General features: G+C 48.7%; 1 protein-coding gene across 1 annotated transcript in view; it reads right to left on the bottom strand.

Annotated features, from left to right (window-relative positions):
* magi3a (membrane associated guanylate kinase, WW and PDZ domain containing 3a) overlaps positions 1-20,000 on the bottom strand; it is a 107,479-nt gene that overhangs the window by 27,072 nt on the left and 60,407 nt on the right. Inside the window, exons 2-4 of the mRNA XM_083675562.1 lie at positions 13,952-14,068; positions 9,285-9,404; positions 1,141-1,347 (exon numbers count right to left, since the gene is read on the bottom strand). Coding sequence (XP_083531688.1) covers positions 1,141-1,347; positions 9,285-9,404; positions 13,952-14,068 — 444 coding nt within the window. The remainder of the gene's footprint in view (positions 1-1,140; positions 1,348-9,284; positions 9,405-13,951; positions 14,069-20,000) is intronic.

The raw sequence follows: 20,000 nt of genomic DNA, 5'->3' as shown, positions 1-20,000 counted from the left end.
GTCCAAACCTACATCTGCCTGAGAGGAACTGAGGAGTTCAGGTCAAGCAGTGAGAGGACGACCACCGTAGGGCCACCTGGCCACAGGTCAGGGGGGCCAGGGAGCCGAGGCCCACGGATGGACGGACGGATTGACGGACAGGCCGCCGTGTTCTCCCGCTCGCCGCTGGCACGGCGTGGGCGCCTTCTCCTGGCGCCAGAGAGCACACAGAGCTGTGGTCAGACGCTGGCCCGGGCCATTCCAAACCAAACAGAGGACAGCTGTGGGAGGGGAGCAGGGTCCAGCTGGACTGCCAGCCCAGAACCCTCATTGAGGGGGGGGGTGGGGGGGCTGGAGGACAGATGGGACACGGCCAGATGCTGCCCTGGGATGGAGGGAGGGATGAACTTGTGTCCACTCTCTCTCTCTCTCTCTCTCTCTCTCTCCCTCTCTCTCCCTCTCTCTCATCAAGTGTCCTGGTCTTTTCTTTCATCTGATTGGGCGCTGTGCCAAATCATCAAATGTGGTTCATTCTCTCTCATGGTATGCCAATGGTCTCTGTATACAGTATACACCATGGGGGCTCCTAACTCTTCAGAAGGGGGGGATTTGGTCAGACTGGGCGGGGCGGGGGGGCGGGGGGGTCTACATCTCGTGCTGTCTACATCTCTCTCCAGGTCGCCACATTGTTTATATGACACTGTGCCTGACGGTTCATGTGAGGACGGCCTTGAGGGGAAATAGAGCGAGGACAGACTACATCCCTTTAACCAGGGGATCTCTCTCACTGCTGATCTCGCCCGGCGCGGGCCTACTTGACTTTGGAGGGGTTTTTTTTCGATTTAGGACCAGACCTTCCATGCAGACCGGTTAATCCTGTGGTGTTCTATTAGGGACGAGAGGACAAGTGTGAAGGGTAAAATGGACGCACTCTCTCTCTCTCTCTCTCTCTCTCTCTCTCCCTCCCTCTCTCCCTCATTTTGAGAGAGTGTTACTTGTATCGGGTTGAATTGAATGAAGTATGCAGAATTAGTGTAGGGTAGGATGAATGAATGACGTTTGGCTGTTTTATGGTGTGTTTGTGTGTGTGTGTGTGTGTGTGTGTGTGTGTGTGTGTGTGTGTGCGCGCCTGCGTTCAGGACAGTGAGTGGTCAAGCTCACCTGTGACACCGTTGACCATGGCGGGCCTCTCCTCTTCGTCCTCCTCCTCTGGAGCGGCGCTGTCCTTCCGGTCCATCTTACTGACCGAGGTGGTGCGTTTCCGCTGGACCTCCGTGTCAAACTCCTCGTCGAACAGAACCTGGTCCACCAGGTCAGGCTGCACGGGGCTGGGCTCGGCCGGGGGCTTGGGCGTCCCGTAGTAGTTACCTGCAGAGAGAGAACGATCACACACACACACACACACACACACACACACACACACACACAGACAGACAGACAGACAGACACAGACACAACAGTACTGTAAGTGACTGTTTATCAAACACCACAAACTCAAAGGGAAAATAGATTCCCCCTCCTGCAGCCCTCCTGACCCAGGCCTGCCCCCCCCCCCCCCCCCCCTCCCCTCTCATATTGTCATATTTGCTGCTGCTCTTCCCAGAGCCTTTATTCCAGGACAGCCACTCAGGCGCTACCACCTCCACCATCACCTCGCCTTTTCACACCATTTCTTCCTAATGTCGGTAGAGAAGCAGCAGAAAAACACATACTTTCATTTTTTTTTTTTACTTTCTCCTACTGAGAAAGCTGACCCATTTGCGATGGTATCTCCCCCTCCTTCGCCAAGCTATAGTCAGAGGCAATAATGAAAGGGAATGGAAGAGAGAATTTAGGACAGGAGGACATGAATATTGATTCATTTCCGATGAATTTATTGATTCATTTACGACCTCTCTCCGTGGGAAGCCCCGTCCTCCAGTGGGGTTAGACACTCATCTGAAAAACGGTCGGGTTGTATTTTAAAAGCAGTGGGGTTTTTACTTGCCAAACTGGGGGAGGTGAGGTAGAGCTTGGCTACTGCGGAGGGCTTTAAGTGGAGAAACACTCAGTGGTTGTAGTCTGCATCCGCTTCCAGCCGGTTCAAAGCAGTTCACAGTTAATACGAAACACACTCAAACTAAAAGAAGACGCTCTATATTTAAGAATGCGGCCTTTGTTATGCAACATCCCACAAAATCGGAGCGGCAAAGTAAATACCTCATTACGCTAAACGATGAAGACTTTTACAACATGGCGGCCGGCAACGCTAGTCTGAGTTGGATGTCAAACAAAAACCCTCTGCGTTGTTTCGAAACACTCTGGCCTCCTTTTTTTTTTTTACTTCATAATTCATAATTGGAGCACCTCTTTTGAATCCATTATTCCCTTCATTACGCTCACATTGAATGAAGAGCTCATCGAATGCCAAAGGAGGTGTGGGAATTAAAACGCATTAATGATCCCCCCTCAACTCTACAGCTCTATAGCGTTGTTCACTCTAAAGGTCGGCTTAATGACTGAATTAACTCATTTGTATAGAGTAATACAATCACTTTGAAAATAGAGAGGTATTTACAGTGAGACAGTTTATTGAGACAGAGCCAAGACAATCTCTGCTGTGGTTTCAATATTAAACAGAAGACTCTCTCTCTCTGGATTCATCAGGGATAATTAAAGGAATGCTATGGTATTGGAAGCTTTATTCAAGTCTAGAGTGAAAAGTGGGAGCAGTTTTATGAAATGGTTCAGAATGTGAAAGAAAGATCATTTTGATCACATAACCCTAACTCTGACCTATATTAAGCAATAAGGCAGAGCAGGAGATGGAGAGGGGAGGGATGAATCTGTGGACAGCCCATGTAGAAGGAGTTGTGTTGGGGGTTGTGTTGCTGGTGACCGTCTGAGTGGTGACAGTGCAGTGGAGGGGGGCTGAAAGGGGAGAGATATGAGTAGGCCTAATCCTTTTACTGTGACTCTGAGCTTCCCCCGATATCTCTGCATCTCTCCTCTCTTCCCTGTTCAACAGCCTGTCTGAGGGACATCCATCTGACAGCCCCTGCTGGCAGCTCCAGGTAACAGTGTTAACTAACACATGACTAACACATGACAAACACACACACACACACACACACAGGTCAGAATAGTCGTTTCTAAAGACAAGCTCGGCCTGTGCACACGCACACACGCACACACGCACACGCACACACACACACACACACACACACACACACACACACACACACACACACACACACACACACACATACACACACACACCAGGAGAGTAAGCCACACAGGGATCAAACCACCTTCCAATCACAGACAGTGAGACCATCCATCCTGCCCTGTCTCCCCCCGGATCCCTCTGCCGACATCCGGCAGATAAATTAGCATTTGTCAAAAGACAGCTTCATTATACCTGAGCACGGAGCGATGAAGATGAAAGATAGGTCTCCTTTAATCCAGACCTTACCACTCACCAGCCTCCTGAGCTATTTCTGCTCTCTCTTTCCCTCCCTCCCTCCCTCCCTCCCTCCCTCCGTCTGTCTGTCTGTCTCTCCCTCCCTGTCTCCTTCTCTCATCCTCTTCCTCCCCTCTCTGTCTGTCTGTCTCTCCCTCCCTCATCCTTCTGTCTCTCTCTCTCTCTCTCTCTCTCTCTCTTCCTCTTCATCCCTCTTTCCCTCCCTCCCTCCCTGCCTCTCCCTCCCTCTCTCTCTGGCCCACTGGGCTGTGATTAATAGCTCATAAACACTTCTCTCCCAGCCTCTGATGAATGTGTATCAGAGACCACAGGGGGGGGGGGGAGGAAGGGATGGAGGGAGGGGAGGGAAGGGGGTGGGGGTGGGGGGCAGAGATTTGTAACAGTGTAACAGTGTTTGTCACCATTAATCTGATGGGAAACTGTGGGATCTGTCATGAGAGATGGGGCAACATTCCCAATGTTGGTTTAACGTTCCTGCTATGAGCAGACAGGGGGGTAGAAATTAAGGTAAACAAATGTGCGCACGCACACACGCACACGCGCACACGCACACACACACACACACACACCACACACACACACACACACACACACACACACCTACACGCTCTTACCGTATGAAAATTAGATCAGTGAAGGCAAGACAGCGCCCGGCTGCTCTTGGTTGGGAGCCACTGTGCTAACAGTCACCCATGACATCTTAACATGACACCTGCTGGTATAGGAACTAACACTGCGCACACAGACACACAGACACACAGACACACACACACACACACACACACACCCCCCCCCCACACACACATGAGAGGAAAGGAGAGGAGGATGCAACCACTGACTGAAGCTTGTTGTCTATCCTCAATGCTGTTTGAACATACTTTTTTGTAACCCATCCCTACTCCACACCAGAGCCTCCAGGGCTGCCTGCTAGCGTACTCCAGGGTGATTCCTCACAGTCACAGTCTGATGCAACAATGCAAGGATCGGAGGGGGAATTGGATGGAGACGAGGTTTCGGAGACCTCGGAGTTGATCGGCGGGGGGGGTGGCGATCAGGATCCACGATCCCTCCGGACAGCTCAATATAAATCTATAAAGCCAAAAAAGGAGGGCGAGACGAGTGGACTCGTTACGAGCATCGGAACGGCGAGCGAGGGATCTCTACCTCACAAACTCCAAACGGGGAGTCACAAACCTCATCACTTGGGGGGGGGGGGGGGGGGGGGCGCTACAGAGGTGAGACCGGCAAAATAAATGACACAGCCCTGTTTCACATGCAATAATACTTCAGTATTCTCCTCACGTACATTACTGTAGACACTAACAGGTGGCTGCTTGCTGTGCCTTGTGGGCCCAGGCGTCATTACTTTTTAAAACCTCTCTCTCTCTCCACAGTCTCCCTCCCTCCCTCCCTCTGTCCCTCTCTCCCTCCCTCCCTCCGTGCCCAGGTGGCGTGGGGGCTGTGTCGTAGGGTCTGCTCCCCTGGTGAGGAGGGGGGTGGGGTTGGGGGTGGGGGGTGGGGGGGCGGAGAGCTGAAATCTGCAGCAGAGCCAGGGGCCGTGGTGGTAGTGCGGTGAAGTCATGCCGCCATCTGGACCGGGAGACGCAGCTGTTATGCGTCATCGCAACCCAACGCATCCCAACGTCGTGAGAGACAGTACAGTGACTGAAGCCCGGCTGTGAGTGCAGTGCAGTGCAGCGCAAGCGGAACATGGGAAAAGAGGATCGCGGAGAGGAATCACGACGCCACGGGCATCCTCTCATCACGCCTGGACTGATTTAGTAAAGTATCTCGTATCTTAAGTGAAGTGCTATCACACCAAGACATCGATAGGCATGTTATGCGTGCGCGCATACCCAGAGTGTAGTCGAGGGATGAGGAGTGTGTGAGTTGAGTGTGTTCGGGAGCACGGGTGGTGACCCCCCCCCCCCCCCCCCCCCCCTTGTGTGAGGGTTTGGAAAAGTCGTGTCCTTCCTCTCGCTCTCCCTCAGCTGTTCTTCCTCTCCCTCTCCGTCTTTTCATCGCTCTTTCTACGCTCTCTCCGTTGCTTGCCCTGATGCTTCCTCTCTCTCTCTCTCTCTCTCTCTCTCTCTCTCTCTCTCTCTCTCTCTCTCTCTCTCTCTCTCTCTCTCCGCTTCTGTTAACTAGTCAGCCGAAGCCAGCCCCACACACACACACACACACACACACACACACACACACACACACACACACACACACACACACACACACACAGACACACAGACACACAGACACACTCACTCATTAATCATGGAAGAGCAGCTCTCACTCTCCTGGGCAGTGGGTTAGCCCAGCTTGCCGAGCCTCACAGACTGGCAGCGCCCGAGGTGGGTAGAGCCCCATCTTGTGCTCCAGAGTAGACGGGCTCCCTTCTGGGGGCCTGGCACAGAGCTTGCTGTCTGCTTGGCATAAAGGAATCCCAGGACGCGCCAGCCATGCCAACCTTGTCAACCCCTGCATTCCTACGCTGTGAGAATAGACCAGCGCGGCTCTGGAGGTGACAGCCTGTGTTAATGACCAGAGATACAGCCGCTTGTAAGAAAAGAAAACTGCACTTCAGAGTCTCTGTCCTCACTCCCTGCTCTAGGTTTACCTCTACAGAATCCAGCCAGGGCACTACTGATGCTTCCCTAACATATGGGGGTCTCTCTCTCTCTCTCTCTCTCTAAAGCACCATGTTCTCCTCCCTCTCTCCCTCCCTCTCTCTCCCTCTCTCTCTGTCAGCATGTACGTAGGAGGTTCTTTGAACTACTGCACGTATCTGTTTACGTCCGGTACAATAAGAGAGTTTTGGTCTTTTCAGACTGACTGTACTCTAAAAACAGTGATAATCCCAGTGGGTTGTGTAATCTCAGCATTCATGAGAACTAGAGTAGGGTCTTAATCCTCTCCTGCCCTGGCGTCTCCCGTGACTGTGAGTGGGCCTGTCTAGCGCACCCTTAACCCCTTCCCTCCCCTGAGTGTGCTGGCTCCACGCCCTGGCCTTATCCTCCGCTTAACTGCAGCCCTTCGCTAGGCCTGTTAGAGCTGTCCTACAATCCTGCAGGGCTGCATAGGGCCTATTAGACCAGTTGCCCTACCATATGCTCTCTACAACACTGCAGGACTACATGGGGCCTATCAGAGTTATTCTTGAATACTGTAGCACAGCATTAGGGCCAGTTAGAGCTGTTCTAGATAGACTCTAGGCAGTGCTGCACTATTCTATCTAGAACAGCTCAAACAGGCCTTATGCAGTACTGCAGTATTCTATAATCTGATAGACCCTAGGCAGTGCTGCACTATTCTATCAGATTATAGAATACTGCAGTACTGCATAAGACCTGTTCGAGATGTTCTAGAATGCGGCAGCACTGCATAGGGCCTGTTAGAGCTGTTCTATACAGTGCTGCAACACTTCACATTAAATTACTACCTCATCAGATCATGTGCATAAATCCTTATATGTATTATCAGCTTCTGCAGCGATAGGGCTTCAATGTCTCCCTCCCTTATCAATCATTCATGTGGTCCTAGCTGGCCTTTGGTTCGTGTCCACAGTGAGAGAGAGAGAGAGAGAGAAGAGGGGAAGACTTGCGGTGTGTACACTCACAGCTGTCCTGCTTTGTAGTCGAGGCACAGGCCAACTGCAAAAACCTCACAACAACTCACCCTCGGGTTTGTGAAAAAAAAAAAAAAAAAAGTGTTGGCACTTTATCTCTCCTTGAAGTTTAGAGTCAACTTCCCTGCAGCTGAGCACTGTCATTGGGAGAGGGGATAGGGGGGATGGTAGTGTGGCGGATCTAAGTCGTATTGGGGAAAGAGGGACAATAGAGAGACCTGTGTTGCCAGAGCAACAGGGAGGGACCAGACGAGAGAGTGGCTGCATCAAAGCTGAGCACAGCTGGGCCAACAAGGCAGAGAGAACATGAAAGAGCAACAGGCCTAGGAGATAGGGAGGACACAGCATGGTGCTGGGGCTGAGAGGAGGCCGAGACTGAGGCCCCGTTTGAATACTTTGGAAAATGCATGCTTCCTTATTCTCTTCCTTGACAAAATCACTGATCTGACATGACTTGATAGGTGAAAGCATTGCAATGAAAAGCATGTCATCAGACCAATCCGCTCATGTTAGATCAGTGATTACTTTAAGGAAGGCAGGAAGGGAGGATGCATTTCTAAAGTATCTGAACAGGGCCTGAGACTGAGACAGAACGAGCTGGGAGCAGTGTGTGGAGGGGAGTAAAGCCCATCATATCAGGAGGTGGAGGACAGAGAGAGAGAGAGAGAGAGAGAGAGAGAGCGTGAGAGACAGAGACCTGAGAACACACAGTATTTTTTCTCCCTCTCAAAGCCGACGGTGATAGAGTGTGCGTTGTACTTGTTTGCAGTTGGGCTGTGCCTTGACTTCAAAGCAGGAGAGCTGTGAGCGTAACAGTTAATAAAATAAATCACACTGTTTCGCTGTATTATAGGGTAAAAAACGGGTAAGACATCAAGTAGAGATTTATGATGAATGTGACACGAAATGTTATCCTCTATAAGTCAAAAAGCAAAGCCAATCGTAAAGTCAATACTGTACAGTATATACGGCCTCCAGAACAACTTCCCCCGGTTCGGGTTGAACACATAGTCATTCTGCTCTGTTACTGTTCAACCCTCAAATACGCTGTGTTGTTTTGACCGAGATGACGACTGCTGACCTCTTAACCATAGGTCGAGGACCAGCGATCAAGGGATTGGGTTAGCCATCATAGAGCTGTAACGATGAGCGTACGGTCACAGTTCAGGGCCTACCTGTCCTGAGCCGTGAGGGATTAGTCCCACGGTCGATAGTAAAAGCCAACCATCCAGACACACATCCATCCTGGATGGCCTGGACAGGACTAAGACGCCCTCTTAGGCCCATTAATGGAGCTGCCAGTAACTCAGCAGACTGGAGTCCCAGATTGACTTACCTGGAGATCATTGACTAAATGGGAGGCGACATTCCCCTGTGAACAATAGCTCATTGTAAGAGCCGTGTGTGTGTGTGTGTGTGTGTGTGTGTGTGTGTGTGTGTGTTAGTGAATGAGTAAGTGAGTGAGTGAGAGGGAGAGGGAGAGGAGAGAGAGAGGTCCATTCAAGAGAATAACTGTTGCGTGTGTTTATGCTTTTCCATGTCCTGTGCTCATCCATAGGAACTCCTCAGGGGTCAAAGTTCCTGGCATGAATAGCTAACATCCTGAAAGCTTATTAAACCCTAAAGACAGACCTGGCTGTGGCCTGGGGGTGGATGTAGTATTCACCCTGGTCACTGGTGCTCAAGGGATGGGAGGCCCGTCCTCTAGTGCTACCTGTACCTGGGTCACGATGCTGACCACTGGCTCCTTACAATCTTACCAGTCAACTCTCTTGCTTCTTCAGTGTGACTATGCTTATTGGGCAGTCATTGAGCACGGGACTATGCTGAATAGATACGCACTGTACTTTAGAAGTGACCACCTTTCACATTGACAATGTTAGAATGACATTGAGCATATATTGACTCTACCTGTTGACCCGGATAATGGTGACAGCTGAACAAATACATGAACAAACAAACAGTGACTAAGTCATGCAGAATCCCTCTCTGATGTAGCTGCACCCTCAGGGGGAATGGGGCTGTGTGACCCCCTCCCCTCTCTCTCTCTTTACCCCTGCCACTCACCCACTCCCTCCCTCCCTCCCTACTCCCCTCTCAGCCCTTCCTCCCCCTATAGTACCACTTCGCACCCCATCCTCTTCCCTCTCTCTCTTCCTCCCTTCCAAATCCCCCATTGCCCATCTCCCTCCCTCCTCCTCCCCCCGGCCGCATGCGTACCGTCGTAGGTGCCACTCTCCAGCAGCAGGCCACTCTCCTCCAGAACACGGAACTCCCCCACGCTGATGAAGTTATAGTCCACTCCGGGCACCTCCCCCTCTCTGGGCTGTCGGGTGGTACCTGCCCGTGACATCACAAACAAAACAAAAAGAGTGAGCAAAACCACCACTTGAATCTACTCAGAGGATGATGACGACATGATGTTGCCATGAGTCAGAACAGCTTTGTTCTGAGGAGGCGGGTGACACCATTTTTAACAGGCCCATGGGGGTGTGAATCACGTCCAAATATCCCTAAGGACTCCATGACAGCATTGTGAACACACCTTTGTTCCTTTGTTCTCAGAAAAGCAAATACATTGTATTTCTGCGAACACACAAGTTCATATTGGTAAGGAGGGGGTAAAGCTATTAGTAGAGTGAAGCTGCCTAGAAAACCACCCCCATCTCCTTGGTGGTTGTATTAACCAAATGGAAGATGAGCTTGTGGATGAGTGACCTGGGCTGGTCTAATCAGGATGATGGTTGGTTTACTTAATGTTAGCTGAATCAAGCCCTGGGGGGGGGGGGGGGGGGGAGGCTCAAGACCACACCAAATACATGGATGGAAGAGCAATGCAGGGATCCCCCCCATGTACTAGAACTGCAGTGCCTGTCAATCCGGATATGTCTGTGAACTCTGCAGTTGGTATTGGTGGTTCCACATCTAATAACCCACCATGGTTCCTCAAGGTTAACAGCCTAAAGAGCCCCAATTTGAATGCGCAAACATTGGTAATACTGTGTCTAGCGTTTCCATGTTATGAAATGGATTTTCAGACTGTTTACAACATCTCTGATTGAGTAATACAGTTTTCTCAAAACCATTGTTAAAATCAAGGTACAAAGTGGCATAAGATAAGAAAAAGGACATCGTCACTAAGTGACTATTGTTTGAAGTGACACAGTGGTAAGGGGTGGGTTGTTTTTCGCAGAGTTGTGATTGGCTCATCTCCAGGGCTGTGACGGTGCTGTTGCTTTCTTTCACTTGTGTGGAACGTTTAAGTGAATAGTCTGTTACGTTTTGTTACAATAGACCTCTTTCATTTTCCTTCCTGCCCTCTCCACTCCATCTCCATTCTTCACCATAAATAGCTCTGACTCCTCGTTTTTGATCTTGAAGTTGAAGCACTGTAAGCCAGTATAAACTAAGCCTTGAGAAGTAGAACCTTCACCAGGTGAAGTAGAACCTTCACCAGCCTCCCTTGAAGTCTACAGCCCATTAATCCACGATAACAACTCTGTACCAGGGGAGGCTGGTGGAGGTTCCAAAAGCTGGTCCATTTAACATGCTTGATCTTTTAATCTGTGATGATGCACTGAAAAACATCTATGCATAAGATGAAAACATTGACGCATCAGGGGACTCAGCTCTGTTTAGCCTCAGTTCAGATGTAATTGGGTGTTTACTTCAAGTGAACTGTTGCCTGACCCCAGCATTGGAGACGGAATCCTTTAATAATATCCCTCATCTCTCAGTGCACTGATGCTTCCTAACATATGGACATCTCTTTTTTTTTCTATCTCTTATCTAAGGGGAGTTGAAGATGGAGGAGGAGGTCTGAGGTAAAACGTGAGAGGAAATTTCCTGGCAATTCAATGTTTGAAGACAGCTCCGAAAAAGAATACAATTGACCCTTTGTTCATGTTCTCCAAAGTTCTCTGATTGAAGAAACAAAACAATTGAACAAAAACAATGTGGAACAGCACCAAAACAATAACATCATCAAAAAGGTATCAGGGAGGATGTAGAGAACCTCATTTGGAACTATTCTGCATCAGGAACTCTATTGCTTAATTTACTTCGTAGCAGGTGGGACGCCCAGTCAGCGGAACACAGGGTGCCCAAGTGACAGTCAGTCACACAACAAACACTCAGACGCCAGTTGCTGGGGGGGCCCAGACGGCAATAACTGTAGAAAAAAAAGTGTAGCAGTTTACACAAGCACCACGTGAAACTCTGCCAGCTGCTTAAGCTTCTTACGGTAAAACTAGGAGCCCTTTAATACGCACCGCTGGAAAGACTAATAAACAGAGAGGAGGACTGCCCCTTGAATGGCCTTAAACATCTCATCTTTTAAAGAAGAGAGACGTATTATCTCTAACATCTGCTATACATTATATACAGTACATATATATATATATATATATATATATATAGTAATGGAGAAATAGACACGTGGTGGTTGAAGTTAGGGCTGAGATGGACTTGTCTCAGATATACCTGAACATACTTGTTATTACACATATGTATATACAGTATATACAAATATATCCTAAAATATATCCATATCACATGACTTTAAGCCAGACTACATTTGACATTCAGTAATAGTAGGTGTTAGCACACATTTTCCTTTAACAAAACCCCAAAAAGTCTTACAGTACGATAACCAACGTACAGTACGGGTGGCCTATCTCCTTGGATATCAGAGGGAGGACAATTTTCACACTAGAAATTGAACTAGTTCAGGGCAGTTATGATGTACTGTACTTTGCCTCACAGGCTTAGTTAAGTTTTCAAAAGTAGACCCTTAAATCTTCTCAAGAAAAAGCAATTGTTAGGATTCAATACCTGGGGGCACTCTTTTTTTTTTTTTTTTTTATTCCTGCCATCCTTCTCCCTTCTTTATATTGCGATGAGCCTCTTATAGCTTACCGCCGTGCCATAGCGGATATTAATGCCTAAAGGAGAAGGGAGGGAGTCAGAGGGCGAAGCGAAGCTTCAAGGATTATGGGGTGATTTGGACCCCTGGCACCGACTTCCCTGCCTTCCTTTCTTTTCGGAAGCGAACCTTAATGATGCCCATGCCTGTGTGTTGTTCTGGAGGGAGATAGTCACGCTCCTCTGTCTGAGATGCCATTTACGGTAATATAACGAGCAACGGAGCCCAGCCTCCATTCCAGGGCTCCCAGGGAGTGGCCATTGCGGCTCCCTGTGCAGTAGAAGACCATTCATACAGCACTGAGTCGGAGGTGCCGACATGGGCCCTATGCTGACCTCCTTTAACTGGACCTCAGTGTCTCCTACAGGGTACAGACACAGCGGTGGGTGTTACAACCCCACTTTTACTTGTTATACTCCTGTTATACATAATCCTGCACTGGGAAGAACTGACTGGGGTAAGGTCAGTGCTTGACATGCTATTGCCTTCATAGCTTACAAGATGAATTGGTTCTTGTGTGCTATTGTGCATACTTAGGCTAATTTGTCCTCATAGACGTTTTATGACTTAGCATAAATCTTTACAGTAAAACCAATGATTTGTTTGATGCTGTACTTTACACACTGAACACACATACAATTTATTGACTCATAAAACAGCCAGAGATGGAACAGATATCCATCATGAGAAATAACATTAGTGGATTATTTGCGCAGTTCTTCCCAATTATGCATCGTGTTAATATCGCCACATGAAAAAATTGAGCATTTTGGAGAAGATGCATGGCCTTTTTCACTCATTACAATGTAGCAAATGAGAAACTTTCTATATGCAAATTAAAACTTTGAACTCACAAAGACTACAAATGAGTCCCTTGCGCTAATAAATTGTGAAATGGAAAGTAATTGGCATATAATTCTGCAAAGCAGCATAGAAAATTGCACAATTGCACTTTTGATTCTGCCAATTGTCCCTTTTGTCCGTTTGAAAACCACCAGGGTACAAAAAGCTTTTCCACTGTCATTATTTATTCCTGTGTTTGGAAAGATCAGAGACGCATCTTCATATTAAAAGAGTTTCAGGGGAGAAAGAGTGAGACAGAGTATGAGGCATTACTGGCAGCACTCCTACGCACCTTGGAAGTGTTTATTAAATGGTTAGTTTCAATGAAGTACACTACAGGAATCAAAGATAATTACATGCATATTATATTACGGACATTAACTTCAGGGCATAATTTTTGTATGAGAAATAGATTAACTATCTCCTTTCATTATCTATCAAAGAGCAATTATGGCTTCACAGTCTATAGCCTTTATAATAGAGTGGTTTGACATGAGCCTTGTGGACCTCTAAAAGAAGTGGCCAAGTAATATGCACCCTTGTTGAACAGAGGAAAGAGAATGAGAAAGAGGGGGAGGGAGGGAGGGAGACGGGGCGAAGGTAAGGAGTATGATTGAGAAGTGCAGGCCCAGTGAATGGGGCTCATGCATGCCAAGCACCTTGGCCTGGGAACGAACTGCAAACTGCTCCACTGATTAATGGCTATAGCTGCAATATGGGGCAGTTACACCTAATAGCGGGGCCAGATAGGAGCGATTGATGTTACTGTGGCAGAGGGTTCTCAGAGTCAAAGACAGAGAGAGGCAAAGAGGGGGGGGGGGGGTGGGGGGGATAAGGAGGGAAAAGAGAGAGATGGACGGAGGGAGTGACGTGAGGTGGGGAGGGAGGCAGGGCGGGTTGAATGGAGAAGGTTGGCAGGGAGGGAAGTGAGGAGGGAGGGAGGGAGGAAGGGAGAGTGGGGTGGATGGAGGGAGACGGTAAGGATGGGCAAGACGGTGCAGAGTGCTGCACACATGAGCAGGCCCATCTGGAGGGGTCAGAGGGCACAGAGCCATGCCTGGAGGCAGAGGGAGACAGTATGGTCGCCTGTGGGGGTGGCAGCGGCGGAGGGACTACTCACAGGGGATGGTGCGCAGGTACAGGTTGTCCCTGATCACCTGCTGCAGCTTGTGGTCCAGGGAGCCCTTCTGGAACTGCAGGCTGAGGTAGTGGCGCAGGTCCGTGTTCAGAACTTTGCCTGTGGAGGGAAGAAACACCACATCTGGGTCAATGCAGCACGTGGAGCACTCTGTTTACATAACGTTTGTTCCCACCCCTCTTACACATTCCTAAACTCTGGTGGGAACTTGGAATACAGTGTGTACATGAGTCTCATCTATTATCTGCTATATTCCCCCTTTCCACAACCATTGCACAACCATTGCACAAGGTAATCGAGAGAATACTGCCTCAAGCAAAAACCGAAACAGTATGCGTAGGAGCGACAGTTGAAACACCCAACTTCAAAGGCTCGATTGTTGTGAAGAAGAAGAGCCGAGCCTAGCCTACGGAGACAGAGATCAGGGAGGATGCCTATTGGCTCAGATGGCAGAGCCAAGCTGTCCTGTCAGAGGCCTGATGAAATATTCATAAGGTTTGATTCACTAAGTATCCAGATGAGGACACAGAGAACAGGTAAAAAAGACAATGCTTGCACTGTGCTGTTGCCTCTCCCCCGGTTCGAGGAGGAGGAACAGGGAGTTCAGGCGGAGTTCGAGGAAGTGTGGGGGTGTGTGACAGTCATCTAAAAAGGAGGAATTCAGTTATTCTCCTTGGGAGTGAGGGGACAAGAAAGAGAGAAAGAAAGAGAGCCAAGATTTCCCTTGTGTCTTGAACAGTGTCCCCTCTCTGAGTTGCAGAGTCTCCAGCTGTTTGCGTTTTGATAGCTGACGCGGCGCGGGGCGGGGAGGATGTGCTTTGAAACGGCGCCAGTTACAGCGCGAGCATCAATACGCATTGTTTGTCCTCTCACAGCTGTCTCAGCGGGGGTCAGGGGATGGGCTCTCGTTTCGGTTCACCTCGACTCCACACTGGGTAAATAGATGAGTAAGGAGTGGGCGTAAACTACTCCCTGGAAAACCAACACACACACACACACACACACACGCACACACACACAATCAGACAATGATGAAATACTGTGCATACATAGGCCTATAAAATGAGAGTTATGTCAAGGACTCAAGAGTATTGCATAGCGAAAAAGGAAGACATATCTGCACAATGATACCACTGAGCATATTGTGTTTTAATACCAAACACTTCCTACGCAGGGTTTTTAAATATTCACTTTGGAAAATGTGAATACTGTAGCAGTTTTGCAACCTCCATCTCGAGCAGAGTGCCTTGAGAGATGTAATGGATCACCCACCTAGCCTTATTCAGAAATGAATGCAATCAAAACAAGTCTCTTTCCCTCCGCTCTGATTTGTCCCCAAGGGTGATGAAAGGGACTGCCCACTGCGATCGGCAGATTAGCTGCGTTCCATCGGTTGGCTGAGACACATATTAATCCACTCTGTCCCTAACTGTCCAGGAGAGGCCCAGCGGGACTCTATGTAGATTTGATTGGGTACTGTATAATTTCTCTATGGAAATACTTGGCATGAAAATTATGGAAAAACAATGCACATGTTCTGCATCCACAAATCTGATTCAAATAGGTAAATCTGATGCAGTGTAGGCTAACCCTGTGGGTTTCATGTGGGGCCTGGCATGTCCAGTGTGGGCTGCAGCAATTAGCTGTGCTTCCATCAGCAATGAAATCACCACTTAAACACCCTAGGCTACACTATGTACTGTACACCAGCAGCTCTCATTCCCTATGAAATGTACAGAACGGTATCCAGAGAGAGAGAGAGAGAGAGAGAGAGAGTTCAACAGTGTTAGTGAACTCAAATACAGTAGATTTAGCATGTGTCCAAAAACCAATGTGCCCAAAGTAATGTACCGGATCATTTGGAAATGGACCCGAAACATGGAAATGGACTGAAATAGTGAAATATGAAGCCAGTTTGAGTATGAATGGTGTTTTACTCTAGTTGAACCAGTCCAGCAACAATACGGTTGAGGGACAGGAAGCCACGGCCAAGAGAAACATGCCTCCGCACATTATGCAACTCGAAAGACTTTTTACTGCCACAATGAATGCGAGGAATTTAGGTCAAAGCAACAAAAGCAGAATCCCGTCACGCATCTGAACTAGCAAACCTAGGGCTTCTGGTCCTGGTTCCCAGAAACATGCGAGCGAATAAAACCACAATACTAGTACACACACACACGCACACACACACACGCACACACACACACACACACACTCACACTCACACACACACACATACAAACACACACAGCTGAGTATGTAAAGTCCCCTCCCCCATGTCAACTCTTTTCCCATGTAAGGTGACCCAGGGGGGGCTTCTTCCCCCACTACCCCCCCACCATCCTGCCTGGGAATACTGCTCTGGCTCAATTTCCACACACACACACACACACACACACCATCCTCACAGGAAGGCTCAGCTGGGTTTTAACTATGGACAATGGATGGCACTAATTGTTACGACTGGATACACACACACACACACACACACACACACACCCTACTGGACACACACACACACACACAATACCCCACTGGAAACAAACACACACACACACACACACACACACACAATACCCCACTGGAAACACACACACACACACACACACACACACACACACACACACACCCTCTCTCTGTTTGCAGAACAGGGCAGCCTTTGTGGCCTGGCTGTCAGGTAGCGTTAGTGCGCTCTGTCATATCTCTGGGGAGCTCCACTCAGCCTCCCGCTATGAGGCAGCGCATCATTGGACGGCCAGGCAGCCAGTACAAGGCAGGGAACACAATGAGATCCTTTGTGCCTCATCTTCTGGGTACTTGAGCCATCTTTACAGGGGCGGTGGGGGCAGTAGGGAGGCTGAGAATCATTAAAAACAGGGAGTATGAGAGAGAGAGAGAGTGAGAGAGAGAGAGAGAGAGAGAGAGAGGAGTGATGATGCAATCCCTCATGGGAACCCGTCCCCCTCCCTCCTATGTCCTCACTCCCATCATTTCATCACTTTCTATCTCTCCATCTATCTCCCTTCCTCTCTCTCTCCCTCTGTCTCTTTGCTCACCCTGTCTTTCTCTCCTATGTCATGGAGTCTCATCAGCCGAGCCCTCCCCACAGGACTCCTCAGTCTGAACAATCACTGAGATAACTTCCTGAATAGCAATCAGCCTCCATCTCTCCCTCTATCAACCTTTTTTCCTCTTTTTCTCACATCACTAGCCTCTGCTCCCTGCTAATCTGTCTACCTGTCTCTCCCGTAACCTCCCCCTCCCTCCCTCCTTCCCTCCCTCCTTCCCTCCCTCCTCAGCCTTGCCTTATCTACTCAGATCAATCTGTCAGACTTTAAAGAGCAGAGAGCGTACAGGTGCCTTTCACACTGGCATTAACTTTGAGGATTGGCTTCACTCAAACATCTGTACTGGAGCAGAGAGGAGAGTCGGGGGGGGGGGGGGGGGGTAAGATCCATCCCAAGGGACTGATAGTGGGTGCCTTGTTATGTTCAATGATGGACACACGCATGCACACAGACATGCAGCCACACACACACACACACACACACACACACACACACACACACACACACCTAGGTCTAACTGAGAGGTAGGTGTTGTACCCCTTCAATCTTCCACAATCCCCAGGACTCAGACACTTTGCTACATTTGGTAGTGAAAAACTGCCATTGGGAAACTGCACAAAGTTTAATGAGGCCATTCTATGACAGTGGCCCAGCCAACGGCTCTCTGTGGAGAAGACCCTGCGGTGTGCTAATTAGCACGTCGTTAAGCCTGCTTTGGCAACCCAGGGTCACTGAACGATGCCCACACTCTGCCCCCCCCCCTCTGTGACAGACAGCCTCAACAGCTCTATGCCTCCTGTCCCCAAAATCCTGCCCATGTTCCCCTGACGAGATGATGTCACACCACACTACACCCCCCCCCATCCCATCCCAATTCTTCCCATCAAAAATGGCAATGCGGTGTGGGGTCTCTGTGCAGGAGTACAAGCTCTACCACTGCATGGTGTTCTGTTCTGGGTGGGATCTCTGGTGAGACTGACTAGAGTCTGTGTGAAGTCAATTAGTCTAAAGCAAACAGAAGATGGAGATTAATTGCAGACGGTGGTGTAGAATAAAACGTGGGGGGAAATAAATCAATCCGCCCATCTCCCTCCCCTCCCATTAGGTTATTTGGATTCCTTTAGAGAAATCACCTTCCTTAGTGACAGGGAAACTCATCTCTTCTAGCCTTAAATATTTCATTCCAAAGGGGAATTTTCTTCAAATGATGTTCAAAATATATCCACTATCCAGTTTGTACTGTACTGTAAGCCCATCTGAAGAAAGATCCCCTATGGAATGAAATGCAAATGCTAGAAGAGATGAGTTAGTTTCCTCGTAGCCGGCTCAGAACTGTGTGGTGGATGTAGATCTCTAAACCAGTGGAAGAAGAAATCGGAGGACAGGCTCAATGTAATGCATGGAAATGGAATGTGGAATGGTACCAAACGTGTGTGTTTGATACCATTCCACCATTTCTTATTGCATTCCATGCATTACAATGAGCCTGTCCTCCGATTTTGACCACCAGCAGCCTCCATTGCTCTAAGCATATAGGCAACAGTATGGGAGGGGGGGATGGTGTAATGGGATTATATCCATGAGATTAATACAGTACGTTCAGCCAGGCATTGGACATTGCTCTGAAACTTCAAGCAGTTTGCCATAAATTCACTGTAGGACAAGAAAAAAGAAATATTATTAACACTCCTCTTTTACCTTAACTTGAGACAAACGTGGGTAGATACACTTTCAGATGTACCGATCACAAAAGCCCTCCAATGTTGCCAGTGATTCAGTTTAAAAAAGAATGTATTTTCTAATGTCACAAGCTTTTAATAGCTCGAGTGATAATCATCATCATCCTTAGCAATAGACCCAGACGGTACTGTTCTCCCTTCACTGCCTGGCATCCACAAACACACTAATGCCTTATAATGACTAGCCCGTTCCTGATGGCTGGCGGTGCTGAACACCCATACCGCTTGTGACTAGCCAGACACGGCTGGCTAGCACGTCTGAAACGGCTATATAGACGATATGCTTTTGATACAACACAGTCTGCCTGGAAACCGGTCTTATCAAAGCTCTCTGTGTGATGGGAGAACTCAGCGCCTCATATTGGGGATGAGAGAGTGTTGTTCTGGTGACTCATCCTCCTCTCATCCACCTGTCCTCCCTCTGGTGCCGCCTGATAAGAAACAACAAACAGCTATGATGTCATGCGGAGACTGAGACGTAGACAGGATGTTGTTAGGTAAAAGAAGACGTTGGAGGTGACGTTCGTGACCGAGCCATAGTTGTTTCCAATCTCATGTGTGCCTTTGAGCGAGACCCTTAAGAACAGTTGAAATGCAGAAAGGCAGCTGAGCCTCTCTATGTATGTGTGTGAGTGTGTGTGAGTGAGAGAGAGAGAGTGTGCATGCATATGCGAGTGTATGTTCTGTGCGTGTGTGTGTGTGTGTGTGTGTGTGTGTGTGTGTGTTCTTCTGAGAGGACAGGACATTCCGAGGGCTGTGGGAGGTGAAGGAACAGTCACAGCCTTCGGGTCATACTGTCCGCTCTAAATGAGTTGTCCTATATAAGGAAATGATACCAGACACTCTCCTCGAACCCTCACTGCATCAGCATCCTGTATAGACCCTCCTCTATCGACCTCTCAACATTGAATTGACACATATTCACTGTGGAATTTCAAACGGTATTGATCCAGACACCTGAGGTCTAGAATTCTTCCATTCATAGCCTTCAGAATGACCAGTTGTATAGGAGTTCTCCAGGAAATCATGATGTATATACCCTGCTCAATCACTGTTTGTACAGTTAAAGGTTCTGTCCTGGTCTGTCATCTGATGCTGGGCTGCACGGTGGATGATTGACGATGGAGGGTGTTCCTCCTGGTCTCCCCTCTGCTTAGAACCCTGGAACCGAGGAACCCTGAGACTGAGACGGGGCAGCCAGACCTCAGGGAGTACGGTCAT

The sequence above is a fragment of the Argentina silus genome (assembly GCF_951799395.1).
Source record: "Argentina silus genome assembly, chromosome: 8".
NCBI classification, from domain to species: Eukaryota; Metazoa; Chordata; class Actinopteri; order Argentiniformes; family Argentinidae; genus Argentina; species Argentina silus.
The sequence above is the reverse complement of the archived record's forward strand: the minus strand, read 5'-3'. Positions and strand labels throughout refer to the sequence as shown.